Below are 17,052 nucleotides of genomic sequence, written 5' to 3'. Positions count from 1 at the left end.
TTATGCACCTCAAAAGTTACACAGTCCTAGTACCGCCCATTGAGAGTTCAAGGTCAACCGTTATGAATAGATAATATGAAATGCGTGAATATTACAACAATTAAACACTATGTGTCTAACCACCACAAATGAGTTACCATTTTTATTTAAAAAGTATCATTGATGTCTATAGGATGTATGATATATAATGAAAGATATATCACCTTGCTTTGAGTTGGGGTTAGGGTTAGTCCCGTTCTTTACATGCTCACCATCTACTATAATAAAAAATATATATATAAAATGCACGAGTGTTATTACGTTCAAACACACTTATGTTTGAGAAAGTAAAATTGCACACAATGTTTTAAAAATAGGATCGGATCGGACCGATGTTGAACCGTCAAACAGCTTCCATGGCACAACGCTAAATGCCCACCCCCTCATCTTATAAAATGGGCCCCCTACCCATGTACAATGTCACCTGACCCAACAGCCATTTGGCTTGACCACATGGCTTAAGTTAGCTAGAAAGAGGTTTATAAAACACTTTGTTTTTCCTCTTATTTCCAATGTGGGATAAAGTAAAGGGATTTAAAAGCAAAAATCAACTTTGTTCTTGTAGGAAGCAACAATGGGTTTAAACCATGGATCGCAAACTCATAATTGCATAACCACTGTGCATATTTGTTTGTGTTAATATTTAACATAAAATAACTATATAGGCTATTTAAAAAAATAACATATATATATATATAAATCACATTTTTTTTCATTTTCAATTTTTTTTCATATTTAAATAAGAATTTTATTTATTCATTACCATTTTAAATATATTTTCATATTTAAATATTGTATATATTTTGTTTAATAAATTTAAACCATTAATACATTTATATAAAAATGAATAAATAATATTTAATTTTTAATTATATATTTAAAATATTTTATAATTATTTTTAATTTTAATAAAAATATAAAATATATATTTATGACGTCATCGATTCGACCATCGGTCCGACTAGTGAATTGTGAATCGATAACTTTTTCGGTTCAATATTCAGTTTGATTATGAAAATATTGGATGCACCACTTTACTTCCACCTTATTTCGGGTTAGGGTTGGGATTAGTACCACTCATTACATGCTCAACTTTGTCCATAATAAAATAAATAACATGAAATGCTTGAGTATTATAAATGTGAAATGATGAAACTATTATTTTCTTAAACTTTTCAATACTTATCATTTTTTTTTTTTGAAAATTTGACTATTTACATTTGAAAAGAGAAAAAGATTTTTGAAAATTGTTTCCATTTTGGCTACCCCATGCTAAAAGAGTCAACCTTGTTGAATAAATATAGAGAAAAAGCCTACCATTAGTAGTTGCTGGTTATATCTCATTCTAGAGGTAAGGCCTGTTTGGTAATATAGAAAATTATGGTAAAATGTTGAATATGATTTTTCAAAACATTTAGTCCAAATCCTGGTCCGAACATCGGATGTCACGAATTTTGGTATAGGTGAAACAAAACCTAATTTGCTCTCATTATAATCGGAAAACACTTCTCAAACAGAAAGAAACAAATAAAGAAAGAAAAAAAGCTCCGGAACCAACTTTTTTTTTTTTTTTTCTCGATATTTCATGATGATAGACAAACAAGCCCTAGGTTTCACAGTTAACAGCTACGGAACCAACTCCACTATCAAATCCATTTAATAACTCCCCCAAAATTCCGCTTCCCGCCCAAATTTGGTCTCTTCAAATTTCACCCTCCACTTGCTATATATCCCCCCACATTCTTACATCTTTCTCGCTTTCACTTTCTACACTCTCCCTCCTTGTTCTTTCTCGACCTCTTCTGCCGGAACCCTCACTGCTATATCGCCGGCGCCATCGGAATGCCGACCAAGCGCAAGGCTGCGGCCGAGGAGTCTCCGAGCTCCGAGCATCGGACTTCTTCTAGGAAGACTAGGAGAGCAGATCTAGCCGGGGCGCCGGCGCTGAGAGTGTCCCCCAGGACGTGTTCAAAGAAGGGGGAGATGCCCGAGGAATCTCGAAATGTTATGTGCAATGGAAACGGAGACGTAAAGGTTGAAGCAGAGTCTCTGAGGTCTAAGCCTGCGGTTTCGTCGAAGCAGGGGAAGCGAGGGGATCTCTCCGGAGATTCAGTCTCCAATGTAGGGACGCCGGAGGACGGGAAATTCCCGGCGAAGGAGTCGGTTAGCTCTGAGAGAGTGAGTTATTTGAAGAAGGGGAAGAAGCAGGAATCGGGTAATGTGGTGTGTAATGGAGATGGAGAGGTAAAAGTTAAGGCTCAGATTAGCTATGTGAACGGTTCTTTGTCTAAGAGAAAGATGAAAAAAGAGGAGGTGGAGGAAGGTGATTGCCGGTTGGTCGGAGAAGTTATTCCGGATGAGGAAGCTCGCCAACGGTGGCCCGAGCGGTATGAGCCTAAGGTATACCGGAATTGGTTTTGCTCCACGTTTCTGTTTAATTTTATGAGAAAACATAGGCAAATGAAAGACAGAGTAAGTTTTTAGGGTTTTTTTAATGTCATTTTTGTCATTTGACGCACAGCAGAGTGCTTTATGTTATCTTCTTCAACTTTCTCAGCATTCCACACCGATTATGGACTTGATTTCTTGTGCTCTTAGGCTCTGTATTCTTTTGATTATTTTGATATTTGTGTTTTGCTTTTTCAGAAGAAGAATACGCAGGCTTCTGGGTCGAAAAGCTCCAAAGAGTGAGTCTTTCACTGTGAATATTTTGCTTCTGGGCTAATATTTGTGATATATCCCTTGATTTATTTATTTATTTGTTATTTATTATTATTATTATTATTATTATTTATTTATTTATTTTCTTATATGCATTTATCTTGAACTGTGTTCTGCGGGGAACCTTCAAGAACAGTCCCAAATAGAGAAATTAGACAGACGGAAACTATATGAGACAAAAATCCAAACTTGCTCTCTCCATCCTGAAGTCAAGTTGCACTCATTTGGACAGTAAATTCAACAGATTATTGGCGTACGTTTTCCCACGAAATCAACATTCAAATAAAAGGTTGTGCAAAATTTATTTCCTTGAGCTTCCTTCACAAACCATGACACCCTTTAAAGGTTGCCACTGACACAATAGTCCCTGAACAATGGATAAATTAGGCATTGAAGACACAAAGTCCTGAAACATCAATGCCTTCTAATACTTATTTTTTCCTGTGCAAATGGCAAAGGATTCGGGTGAGATGGCACGGTTGAGCTTTTATTTCATGTGAATGCTAACAGAATAGAATATCATCCATAAAAAGGAAAAAAAAATACAAGAAATTTTCACAAATCTTGTAAAAACCAACTGAGTTGCAAGAATGGATGGAAGCAATGCTACAACTCCTTAGATGCTATTAATGAATTGCAATAATGATAAGCTGTATTTCCCTTTCACATTTACTATGCCAAATTGTGATGCTCTTTTGTTCTTCCTAATTTGTTAATTATCAAGGGTCTTTGTTTTGGCTTATGTTTACTTCTGAATTTTGGACACTAAGTTTTGTAAGTGTCAAAACTGGTTTCACTGTCTCATACCAGAACCTTAAAATGAGATTTTATAGAAAAGTTTCCATTCATTGCTCACTGCCAAATTGCATTCTATCCTCTTCGCTAAATCAACCCTTCCCTCAGAGTATGCTCCAAAAAAGGATGACCTCATCCACATTCCTTTTGTGAAACTTATTAATAGCTTTAGGTTGCCAATGCTTGAATGTGACTACATTGATCCAATAAGCCTCTAGTATTTTCATTGGATCTGTTGAGCTCACTATGCCTGTAATTGGAACAGTAAGGATGATTCAGAGGAGATAGTGAAAGCTCGATGTCATTATAGGCAAGCAGAAATTGATGGACGTGTCATAGTCAACCTAAATGATGATGCTCATGTAAAAGTGAGTTGTTACTGGATGTGCTTTTGGTGCTAAATATTTCTTTCTGCAAGTATACAACATGCTATGACATGATTGTTAATGTTCATATGATGAAAATTATTGAATTGCTCAATGGTATATTAAGCAGTAATTTGATTATTGACAATGAGTTAAAGGGCTTATATAGTGAGTTTGATTTGATTACTTGGAACCTATGGGCTTATAATTGAGTTTGATTTCAATTATATATTTGCTTTTATGATTTTGTCTAATTTCTAATTGATGTTTCTTTTTTATCTTTCATTATTATGTTGTATTCAAGTGTCTATACACATTGTCAATATTAATTTTTTTTAGCTTAAACCCTATATTACAAAATTTGGAAGTGTTAAGAATCTAATACTTGCACCTGATACTTGTATTGAAATCAATGCAATGTAGCTTAGAGCAAAATGATCGAATGTTTCTAATTTTGAATAGTCTAATTTTATATTCAATTATACTAAAAGTTTGCTATCAAGGTGTTTAAGTTGTTGCTTTTATATACAAGAGTTTTTTTTTTAGGTAAAAGCTTTTGTATTAGAAGTGCCTAACAATGCATAAAGAAGAAGAGGGAAACACAAAAAACAACATCCTTATCTTACATACAACAAACCAAATAATAAAATCAAATAATGACAATGAGCTAAAACCTAAATGCACCACAACCTAATTCAAGAATATGTACATTAAAGATTATATAGTTATTTGGCTTGCTATATTGGAATTATCAATTGCGTGATACATAGAAGAAAAACAGTTACTACATCTTACTTTGTTCTATTCATTAGAAACCATATTATAGCTGTTCCATAAACTTTACTAGTGTTAAATGCATATTTGCTTTGAATAACATCAACATTAGAACTTTATGTGGTCATCTCTAGATAAGTATGGAGTCAAATTTGTATCTATAAGACTCAAAGGAGTATGTCACATCAACAAGTTTAATTATTTTTAAAATTTTTATAGGATTTTTTGAACTTTTTTTTTGGATAAGTAAAAGAGGAGAAACTACATTGAAAAGAAATGTTGAAACAATGACTCAAAATATACAAAAAAGATGCACCCCTTTCTTTAATTGGGACAAAAAACAATTGTCAAAAGCGGAGAAGCAAAAAAGCCACCCTTATCAAGATCCCACTCAATCAATGAAACCAACTAAAGTCAAAGGACCATTTTTTACAAACAATTTCGTCTTTGACCAAAGAAAATAAACAAAAGAACTCTTAAGTCTTTGGATGGACAACACATCATCTTCAAGTGTAATTTTGTTTCTTGCCTTCCAAATTGTCCAAAAATTACATAAGGGGCTTGTTTCCCAAACTTCTCTTTTTTCCCACAAAGGACCCATCCCAACCCAAGAGTGTCGCCTTAATTGAGGCTAGCAACACCCATTGCACCTTAAAGAGTGAAAAACAATGCCCAAAGAGTCCCTGTCTTGGTGTAATGGAGGAGGATGTGATCCATCGATTCCTCATGTATTTGGCAAAGGTAGCATCTATTTGCTAAACACCATCCTCTTTTCTAAAGTTGGTCCAAAGTAAGAGCTTTACCCTAAGTTGCTTCCTACCCAAAAAAACTCACTTTGGGTTGCATAGGATTTCCAAATGACATTCAATGGGAAAGAGATTGAAGGGCTTGATTCTAGGGCTTTGTAGAAAGACTTAACAGAGAATTTCCCACATTTAGTCTCCATGAAAAGCTCCCTATCTTCCACATCCCGTTGAACATTTTTCCCATTAGGCCCAATAAAAACCTATGCACCTCATCCATCTCCCAATCATTGAAGGGTTTAGAGAAATGCAAACCCTAACTCCTCTTTCTCTCAATGAAACTCTAAACATCTTTCACCCAGACGTCCTTGGAAGCAGCTAGAGCTAATAAAGTAGGAAAAACAACATGAAAAGGTGATGCCTCATGCCATCTATCCTTCCAAAATTTCACGCTCTGTCCATTGCCCACCATAAAGGAGAGTTTGCTATATACAACATGCCACTCCTTTCTAATTGCTTACCACAACCCCACACCATACCCATCCCTCACTTCCTTGGAACACCAACCCCCTTGCTCCTCCCCATATTTTCCTCTTATCACTTGATTCCAAAATGTCCTTCTCTCATTTGCAAGCCTCCAACTTTATTTGGACAAAAATGCTTTATTAAGAGAAGAAAGACACTTCACCCTTAAACATTTTTTTTTTGTTTAAGCAAACAAACACCCATCTTACAAGACAAGATTTTTGATCAAGAGCCCCATTTCCTCAGAAAAATCTCTTTGATTTTGATTTAACCTCAATTTGATCATCCTAGGTAAAGTAAGCACAAACATGAAATAAATGGGCAAACTAACCACAGTACTCTGAATCAAGTTGATCTTGGATTTTTTGAACTTTTAACTATCGTATTATGTGTATCATTAATAATTTTAAAAAGGACATGGCACACCAAAGGCTCAGAAATCTCCTAGAGCTAAGGTGCAGCACAATGTGCGCGCTTGAGTGAAGTGAAATGTAATCAAAGATGCATATTAATTTGATAAAATATGATTCAAAATCTAATCTAATCCATAAAAAATTTAAAAAACTTAAAAGAAACATTCAATAAAAAGGTAATGAAATTGTATAAATTTTGGTGTAGAATTAAAAATTTTCAAGAATTAAAGTGTTTAAAAAGATAAAGGTTGTAAGGTGCACCTCTTCAATAGGGTGAATGCCTTGGCAAACAAGGTGCTACAACTAAGGAGAGTGTACCCTTTAAAAGTATGGTATTTGAGATATGGTGACCAATTGCCCTAGAATCAATCCAATTAGCAATTGACACCATAACTTTGAGCTATGTTAATAGTATGCGCCTGAGGAATGTTTTGCTTCTTTGTGGTGCAAAATTCCTTTTTATGATATGTTTGGAAGTTGACTGGTGAGCTAACCTACTATTATGGAGATCTACTTACTGATCAGTTTTTTTTTCCTCTTTATTTCTTTTTATATATCCTTTTGATAGGGTTGATTGAGGGATTATTTATGCGATCATTGTGCTGATTTAACTGGTTGTATTTAGGCTGGTGATAATGCAGATCACTATATATGTAAGATTGTGGAACTGTTTGTGGCACTTGATGGGACTCCATACTTTACAGCACAATGGTTTTACAGAGCAAGGGATACTGTAAGAAAATTTAGAATTTTTTTTAAATATTCATTGGTCTAACTATTTGGTGTATTAATGCATTGGTATGATATTGATTTTCTTTTTCCATCTTACCAGGTTATAAAAGATCATGCGAATCTTATTGATAATAAGCGTGTATTCTTTTCAGAGATGAGAGATGATAATCCTTTAGATTGTCTTGTCCAGAAACTCAACATTGCTAGAGTTCCCCATAATGTATGTTTACTAATTTTAATGTCAAAGCACATGTTTGTATTTTTATATAACAAAGTTATGAATATAACAAAATTATTTCTATTAAGTGGATATATTTTTGGTCATTATTGCAGTTAGATTTGGAAGCAAGAAAGTTGGCAATTTCTTCTTGTGACTATTACTATGATATGTTGTACTTGTTGGATTATTCCTCATTCATTAAGTTACCACCAGGTATTTAACTTTTTAAGCAACTGTAACTTGGTACTGGAATATGTAAATCTTGTTTATTTTACTTGCTTTAAAATTTCAAATAAGAGATATTGTTTTGAACTTTTATTCATGTGATTTCTGTTATTTAACAGAGAATAGTAGGGTTAATAGTGAAGCACTTTCAACAATTTCAAGTGAAGCTAATATGGATGGATCAACATGTGAGTTGAAGTCAGATTCAGAAGAAGTTTCCCAAGCTCGAGAGCGCTCATTATCAGAGATGACATTACTGGATTTGTACTCTGGATGTGGTGCTATGTCTAGTGGTTTATGCCTTGGTGCTAAAATGTCTGGAGTAAATCTTGTTACAGTATGTTATATTTTGCCCTGTTGTTCTTAATTGGTGATATTGATCTTATTTGGATATATGGAGTTGTTTATTAACTTTCACATGTGTCATGGGTTTTATTTTCTTTTTTGGGTTTGTTTTGTTGATATTATTTCCTTTGTTTATGTAGAGATGGGCTATCGATATCAATGCTTATGCGTGTGAAAGTGTTAGATTGAACCACCCAGAGACCCAGGTACACATGTAACGCTTATTTGTTTTTTTGCGATCTTATTATGTGATTACATGCATGTTAACAAATTTTGAACTAAATCACTTTGTCAACTAGGTGAGAAATGAATCTGCTGAAGATTTTTTAGCCTTGTTAAGAGAGTGGGAAAAGCTTTGTGTTCGTTTTTCATTGATTGGAAATAAGGATCCAAATGCGCATGATCTGGATCCCATTGATGCAAAAGCTGATGAAGAAAATGATGATGATGACAATGACAATGACAATAGTGAGGATGAAGATGACTTTGAAGTGTTTGAAGTTCAAAAGATAATTGGAATTTGTTATGGTGACCCAAAAGACAAGGGTGATCGTGAATTACATTTTAAGGTATTTGAATTTTGAAACTAACATGAAAATAGTGTAAATTTCTTGTTACGTCAGAAAGTATTAAGTTTTATTAAATTTCTTTTTCTACTGCTGAAGAACTGTGTATGCTGTTGAAAGTTGAAAAGATGCTGATTATGCATGCTTTTGCATTTACTTTTTCTACTGCTGAATAATTGTGTATGCTGTTGAAAATTGAAAAGATGCTGATTATGTTATGCTTGTATTTTTGCCTGTTATGTTTCTATTAGGTATTGGTAATGCGACTATGCATTTTAGTTTTCTTGATTTGTAAATTGTGCATGTAGAACTTATTTTAAAATTTTATATTGTGAATTCTAAATAACCATATTTGAGAGATTGGATACATTAATACATTCAACACAATTATATATTGTCAAATTCAGATGCATTTAAAATGAAAAATCACATGTATGGAAACCATTCCCTTGAAAGAGTGTATGTGGATCCTTATTACTAAAGTGGCACATGAGGCCTTCTAATGATAGGAGGTATGGTTTAGAAAATTATTAAGATTAATAATCAAGGAATTGATTTTACATTGAATTGAATTCTATATGGAAACTTATCAATAGATTTGGAAAGAATTGAAGTTGCTATAACAGTTATATTAAAAGATGAAATCATTCATCTTTGTGGAGTTCTATAGAAATTGTTAGAAAAGAGCTTTGAAAGAGGATTTGAAAATAAATTGTCTAAATTTTGAAACATTTCTTAAGTTTTTTAATATATGAGTTTTAAAATATTTTCCTTGTCTTCCAATATATATATATAAAATAGATGAATGTATAGATAGACATGTAAATAAATTTAATTTGGTTCTTAATTGCATGCTAAAAAGGTTTTTGTCCTAGATTTTTTATAATTTTGACAATAGTGTTTGTCAAACCTTTAAAACATTCAACTTTGCATTTATTAATTTGTGCATATGTATAGAGATAAATAATATTATAACAGCTTATGAGTTGAAGTATTTATATTTTTTCTAATGATTGACCTGTTATTCAGATTATGTTTGCTTTCATGCTTAACATGAGCTAGATTGTGGAGAAAAAATGTAAAAAATTTGACTCATGTATACTTTAATATTTATCTTTTGATTATTATCCTCATTTTGTTTTCGTATTTTCTTTTTTCTATGAAGTTATTTATATATGTCTAATTGTGTGTCTGCCTTTTTTTTTTTTTGGGTTTATTTTTGTTCTTTTAGGTTCGTTGGAAAGGTTATGGTCCCAGTGCAGATTCCTGGGAGCCTTTTGAGGGTTTGGGGTATGCAATTGAGTTCAAATTTTTTAATTTTACATTTGCAACCATTTACATATAACTTGCTTATAATGCTTTCATATTTCCTCCTATGAATGTTTCTTTGTTAGTAATTGCTGTGAGAGCATAAAGGATTTTGTTACAGAAGGGTATAAATCAAAGATCCTTCCTTTGCCTGTGAGTTTGTTGCTACTTTTAGTATCTACTTAGTCCATCCTATGATGATTTTTTACTATGATTCTTAATATGCATTTTTATTTTGTTTATCATTTAGGGTGATGTTGATGTTATCTGTGGAGGTCCTCCATGTCAAGGCATAAGTGGCTTCAATCGTTTTAGAAATAAAGAAAATCCCTTAGAAGATCCAAAAAACAAACAACTTGTTGTTTTCATGGATGTTGTAAATTATCTTAAACCAAGATTTGTTTTAATGGAAAATGTTGTGGACATTGTAAAGTTTGCTGGTGGTTATCTTGGACGATATGCTTTAGGCCGTCTTATTGGAATGAATTACCAAACACGAATGGGAATGATGGCAGCTGGTGCTTATGGTCTGCCCCAATTTCGTATGCGTGTTTTCATGTGGGGTGCACGTTTTGAGGAGGTGAATATTTACTATAGCAGAGTAATAATATTTGGTAGGTATAATTACATATTGATTGGCTTTTTTAAACTCCCTATGCAGGTTTTGCCTCAATATCCATTACCTACGCATGATGTTATTATTAGAGGTGTTATTCCTCTTGAGTTTGAGGTAGGGGTTTGTACTTTATTTTTTAAAATGTATTTAATTTTTTTTTAATTCTTTTGATAATATCACTATATGGTTAAAACTAATGATTAGTTTCTCAAAATGCATTTTCTAATTGCCTGACATGTTTTATATTGATGTATTTAAGGGTATTTGTAGTTCAAGATTTGAAGGCAAGTTTATTCGAAGAATCACATTGATAAATGTAATGCAATTCTAAAATAATTTGTAATCATGCAGATGAATACTGTTGCATATGATGAAGGCCACAAGTTTGATGAACTAGAAACAAAACTTTTGCTAGCAGATGCAATTTCTGACCTTCCTCCTGTATGTAAACTCCACCTGCTAGTGTCTTGTAAAGGTTTGATTTGACTTTCCAAGTTCAATTGTATCTTTTTCATTTTAGGTGACAAATGATGAGGCACGAGATGAAATGCCATATGGGAAAGCTCCCCAGACAGAGTTCCAACGTTTCATAAGATTAAGAAAGAATGGTGAGTTTTTAACTTTTTGGAGAAATTATACTAAAAATAATGGATTGTTTATTCCTTTGTATTTTGTATGATTTCTTTTCTATTTTTTTTAATGCTAAATAAAATGGCATATGTGCAAAAGTTGTGTTTTCCATATCTGATTTGACATAATTCAGTTGCCAATCATCAAAAGTTTGAAGGACATTTCTTAATGTTAAGCTACCAATCTTAACTAAAAGTTTGAACTATTATGTAATAGTAGATCAACAATGGATGCCAAGTTGATATGTGATGAGTTGCCATAATTCTTGTTAGGACCATTTTTGTTTAAGCTTATATGTGGGTGTTAGGGGTGCAACAATGTTACTCTTAAGTTCGGGATGAATCACCCAAATGATGACTCTTAAAATAGGCTTATGAGGTGTAATGTCAAATGTCATAAAAAGTTTGGCTTACCCTCATTAAACACTAATTGGTTTTCAGATGAGATGGTTAAAACTTGATCTAAGAATTGGTATTAGAGACAAAGGTCATGAGTTCGAGTCATAAGAGTGCCATGTTAGGCGAGGGACTGTTGGGGTGTAATAATGGCACTCTTAAGCTTAGGGATGGGTCACTCAAATGACAACATTTAGAATAAACTTGCAGTGTGAGATGTCAAATGCTATAAAAGGTTGTGCTTATCCTTACTAGACACCAATTGGTTTTTAGATGAGATGGTTAACTCTTGATCAAAGAGTGGGCTCAATAAGATAGACAAAATAAGTATACAATGAGGTTTAAATTTATGATCTCTACTTTGACATCATATTATGCTCTACTAATTTGATTGAAAAGATTAAGCTATTAAGTAATTGTGGATTAACAAAATATATTAAATTGACTTAAACTAAAGCTCTAATATTATGATAGAAAATATCAATACATTGCAAAAAATTTCTAAAATAAAAGTACAAAGGGGGAAAAAGGCTATGTTTCATTGTTTGATTGTCAATTACTTGGAAACCTAAAAGAAAATTTATGTACCTTTGATATATTAATATTTTCAGTTTAATATTAAGAGTCAAAATATTTTTAGCTACAATTATTTGTTTGTTTTTTCCAAGGAAGAGTCCCATATGATTGCCCTATATTATTTAGAAGGACCCTGTTGATGTTTCACTCTATGTGGAACAAAATATAAAAAATGAAAAAAAAAAAAAGATTTCTCAATTAGTGCAAACAAACAGCTTGGTAAGGCAATCACATCAGGGTGTGGCCATGATTTGGTTAATTATTTTGTATTCTACATTTCTTATAATGAACAATAAGATTGTTATTTTTTTAGTATTTTATTATAGCAATGATTGAAGACTAGTATAACACTTAGATATGATTATGATTCCTTAGAGGATGCTCTTGATAATTGTGATAAATGTATTAAAAGTTACTTGATAAAGCAATGAGAAAAGTTGAAGTTTAAAAGAGAGAAAGAGGAAGTAAATTAGACACTATAAACATTGAAAACGATTTATTTGCGCATACATTATTAATTAATTTTCATGTGATTAGATTAGCATATTCAGCAACTTTTTTATTTATTGTTATAATTGTTATAGTTTAACTTGAGATTTGCACCTTTTTCAGCTGCACTTGATTAATGCAAAATGATTGCCTTTAACCTTTTAAAACATTGATTAATGCAATTTCTCATTATAATTTTGTTAGATTAGTGACACATTGGAGAGAATATTTTGTGACTGCTGTCTTCTAACCTTTTATGATATCTTGTTTCTTTTTTAGAAATGTTGGGTACATCACCATCAGAATCCAATCCTTCAGGGAATAAGCTTTATGACCATCGCCCTCTTGAACTAAATGCAGATGACTATCAAAGAGTTTGCCAAATTCCTAAGACCAAGGTTCTTTCTATATATTACTTTTCATGGTTATAGCATGCATGTTTGGTTTTTTTTTTTCTTTGTTTTTCCTAATCTTCTGTTTTTTTCGTTTCTTCTGGTTATAGGGCGCAAACTTTAGAGATTTACCAGGTGTTCTTGTAGGTGCTGATAACAAAGTAGAATGGGACCCAAATGTTGAGAGGATATATTTGCCTTCTGGGAAACCTCTGGTAATACACTGATTGGTAAAATTATTTTTTCTGAACCCATTTTATCCACTCTGACAGCTGCTTATTATATTGCTTGTAATTGTAGGTTCCTGACTATGCAATGTCTTTTGTTGGTGGGAGTTCATCAAAGTAAGAGGTTAATGTTTTTGGTTTATTTACTAATTAGTTTACATATTCACCCTGCTGTCAATTTGTGTATATAGACCTTTTGGCCGTTTGTGGTGGGATGAGACTGTGCCAACGGTAGTTACTAGAGCGGAGCCCCATAATCAGGTTACAATTTTCCTTGATTTATATTGTTTAAGCATATGAAGATGTAGATCGATAAATATGTGTATATGTTAATACTTATTTGCAGGTAATTTTGCACCCTGAGCAAGATAGGGTGTTATCCATTCGTGAAAATGCTAGGCTGCAAGGTTTCCCGGATTATTACCAACTTCGAGGTCCAGTTAAGGAAAGGTACCTATTTCAATGTATTATATTTCATAATTCATTATTCAAGGAAAAACTACCAGTTTTTATTCTAATATTTTTATGTAGCTATTTCTTAGAGTGTTATGCCTCCTAACTAAACTTTCATCACCAAGGATATTTAATGAATTTGTTCAGAACAGTTGATGTTTCTAACATGTAAATTATATTTATCAATTTATAACACATTTCATTTTCCTGCTGCCAACTTCAATTTTTTATTATTATGCTAGTTCTTCCATTTCATGTCCGTGTTAGGATAGTAGATGACTAGGGCAGGATCTTCCGTTCTATTCCACTGACTTATAACTCAACACTGCTGTAAGCTGGGAATCTTAGGGCAATTTAAATTCATTTGAAGTAATATTTTTTAGTTTACTATGTGTGATCAATAATTTCGGTGTGTATATGATCAGGTCATGATCCTTTGATCAATGTTTTAAAAGACTTATTAATGCTTATGCTTTGAGCCTTGCCTTTCTCTAGTGGTGGTGGGATGTCTTCTTAAGCTTGGGAACTTGGTTAAGCCCCATTGGATGCCCCGTCTTCCTTTATATTTTCAAAAGCTGCAATAGTTATTCCCACATTGAGAAAGCACAAAGAAAGTTGTACAAAGCAAATTTCTAATCCTTGGTGATGGTAGTATTGAAGACGAAGCTATAAAATAGAATTGGATTTTAGAAGAAAGAAAGAGCAGTGAAATAAAAAACTGTAGGAAATGACAAATGATTAATTTTATGGTTTATGGTTTTGTTATTGTCCAGTTTTCATGGGACTTTATTGCTGTTGTTATTGTCGTTTTGAAGTTTACATACATCTCGTTAGCTTCTGCTTGGCAAATGGCTTCTAGACCACCCTGAGCATCCAACAACTTTTGCCTGTTATTGATAGTGTCGTGGTAAATATAAACCCATGATTTTAGGTTGATAATGTTGGGTTACCATCTCTATTTAATCCATTTTTCTATTCATGCTTATTCTTTAGAAAATATAATCGTATAAGATCATTCTGTCTCCCAACTTTCTTCTGCATCTTTGCTTAGTTTGATATTATTTTTAGGTTTGATGTCAGCTTGAATCCTCAAGCGTTATAGGCTCATTTCGGGCTGTTAACTTTCTTTCTGCTTCTAGCTGTGCCGACCTTGTGAAATCTTAGATGTTGGAGCATTACCATAAAGTCACATTCTTCTTAGTAGTCCAATTTTCCTTGATCAAATTCTTTGTTTGATATATGAAAAATTACTCGGTTTCTTGCAATCAAGGTTTGATTTATAGGTTTCACTTCTCTTCTACAAGGCTAATGCTAAAACCCTGAAGCATCTTTTTATGGTTTCTTTCTGTCAAATACATTACTCTAAAGCTATCAGCAAGCTCATCTAGGTCTTTTTAAAATTTTATTCTAGGTATATTCAAGTTGGGAATGCTGTCGCCGTCCCAGTTGCTAGAGCATTGGGGTATGCCTTAGGCTTGGCAGCTCAAGGTTCAGTCAGTGATGGACCTATGTTTATTTTGCCCCCAAAATTCCCTAACATGGAGCGGAATTCTTCATTATCTACAGAAGAGGATGCTTAGATCTTGACGTTGAAGAAGTGCGAGGTAAATTCAATTTACTTTTCCAGTGCTTTTTATTATAGAATGTAAAACCCATATCCTATGAAACATTCTCTTTTTCCCAGTATTAACATTTCCTACTTAACATTTATTCATTGAATAGGGATGTCTCTTTTGGTGGAGCGCCACGATGACACAAAATCAGAGGCTTATGCTTAATTATGCTGGCTGATGAATTTGATGGTTGAGGGATGACACAAAATTGGAGACTGTTGCTTGATTATACGCTGGCTGAGGAATTTAATGGTTGAGGGAGCTACCTAGGCATTGGCCAAGCGAAATGAAATTTTGTTTGGTTCTGTAGCAAGTATTTGAGATAGGTGTTGTTCCCTGTATCCGTGTTAATTCATTCTTTATCATGCTGTTTCATTTGCATGAAGAAACAAGCAAAGGCCAGAATTTGGATGTGTAACAGTAGAGGCACTTTCTATTTGTGAAATCAATCAAGTACTTGCTCTTAAGTTGGTCTAAATTCTGAAAGATGTTGAATCTAATTCAAGGTACCAAATATCCTATAAGAACCTACAGTTAGCTGTTCTAATGGCTTGGGCTGTTGAGGTTAAAACTTTTGGGATTGGCATATGGATAGAGTTTAATTCAAGATTTGAAGGCAACTTCGCAAATTGTAGATTGGAAACAGTCCTAATTGAGCATTAATACCACTTGTGTTCTTCAGAAGGTTTGAGTTTTCCATGAGATAAGGAATATGGGCTGCATTCAATTCCTGCTACGGAGATTAAGATTTAGAAAGAATATTGATAAAAATATATCTTCAAAACTTCTTGTACCACCGAGTTTTGGTCTGGAAAGCTGTTTTCAAATAATTCTTGTTTTTAATAACCAATAAAATTGACACAAATGGCATTCTTTGGTAGTGGATAATGGATTGATCATTTTTTTTAACATTGTTTGATGACTTCGGGGCCTTGGCATAGACTAATTAGGTTAGTTAGGCTAGCATGGGTTTTTCCTCTTATAAGTATAAGTGTTATGGTATTCATTTCCTTCTGAGGTTAGGGAAGCACTATTAAAGGCAAAGTTGATCTTAAATCATTTGTCTTTGGTTAATTTGGATAATGTGGTAAGAAAAAATAGAAGAATTTTTTAAAACAAGATTTAATAGAAGATATGACAGCTTATATATTTTTATTTCTCCTTTGGGGCCTCTGCTACTAAAGCTTTCAAGAACACTCTCAATGGAAGCAGTATGTAGATCAAAGAGTTAAGATATTAAAGAAAAGGATATGGGTGTAATTTGCAAAATTGTATCGACCATTTAGTGAGGGAACAATTGAATCACACCAAACTTGATTAAGGTTGGTTTAGTTCAATTTAGATAATGGTTTGATGTAAATTAATTTTAGGCTTTAAGTCTAATTTACTTTTAAAACTATTTAAAATCAATTTATATTTAAAATACTAAAAAACTCATCAAACATTATGTAATTATATAACACTAGTTTGGTTCGATTTTTCTAGATTTGGAGACAAGGAAATAAAAAATTGAACCAATAAAGTTGATTTTCAAAATTCTCAAACTGAACAAATCTTTATACCGAACTGATATAATCAATTTTGGTTGGTTTGTATAGATTTTTCGATTTTACTTACATCCCTAAGGGAGAACATTGCTTTGAGTCCATTTTGATAGGGTTCAAATGAACTTGCTAATATTTTGGAGAAGGTTTCTCTTTCTTTGATAAGAGTTCATAAATTTTAGGATTGATCCCTCATCCTTCAATTATATATTTTTTAATTTATATAAATAGACGTTTGTTTTTTTTTATAAAAAATGAAATATTCCCGATGTTGCAACCAAATAGCAAACCTTTTCATCAATACAAATATAACATCTCCTTTCACTTTTACAAGGATTGAGGCAAG

The 17,052-nt window shown here is 32.8% G+C and overlaps 1 protein-coding gene across 1 annotated transcript; it reads left to right on the top strand.

The window, feature by feature from the left end:
• Positions 1-1,769: 1,769 nt before the first annotated feature.
• LOC100258788 (DNA (cytosine-5)-methyltransferase CMT3) lies at positions 1,770-15,629 on the top strand. The gene is made up of 22 exons (XM_010653042.3): positions 1,770-2,439; positions 2,686-2,726; positions 3,821-3,923; positions 7,001-7,108; positions 7,208-7,327; positions 7,441-7,540; positions 7,672-7,889; positions 8,038-8,103; positions 8,197-8,466; positions 9,695-9,753; positions 9,858-9,924; positions 10,022-10,351; positions 10,433-10,501; positions 10,739-10,828; positions 10,908-10,995; positions 12,757-12,875; positions 12,980-13,084; positions 13,170-13,213; positions 13,288-13,357; positions 13,443-13,546; positions 14,961-15,153; positions 15,272-15,629. Exons 1-21 carry the CDS (start codon positions 1,882-1,884, stop codon positions 15,127-15,129), a joined length of 2,898 nt encoding a protein of 965 aa, XP_010651344.1. The 5' UTR covers positions 1,770-1,881; the 3' UTR covers positions 15,130-15,153; positions 15,272-15,629.
• The last annotated feature ends 1,423 nt before the right edge of the window (positions 15,630-17,052 follow it).

The sequence above is a fragment of the Vitis vinifera genome, chromosome 6 (genome assembly GCF_030704535.1).
Source record: "Vitis vinifera cultivar Pinot Noir 40024 chromosome 6, ASM3070453v1".
Taxonomy (NCBI): Eukaryota; Viridiplantae; Streptophyta; class Magnoliopsida; order Vitales; family Vitaceae; genus Vitis; species Vitis vinifera.
The sequence above is the reverse complement of the archived record's forward strand: the minus strand, read 5'-3'. Positions and strand labels throughout refer to the sequence as shown.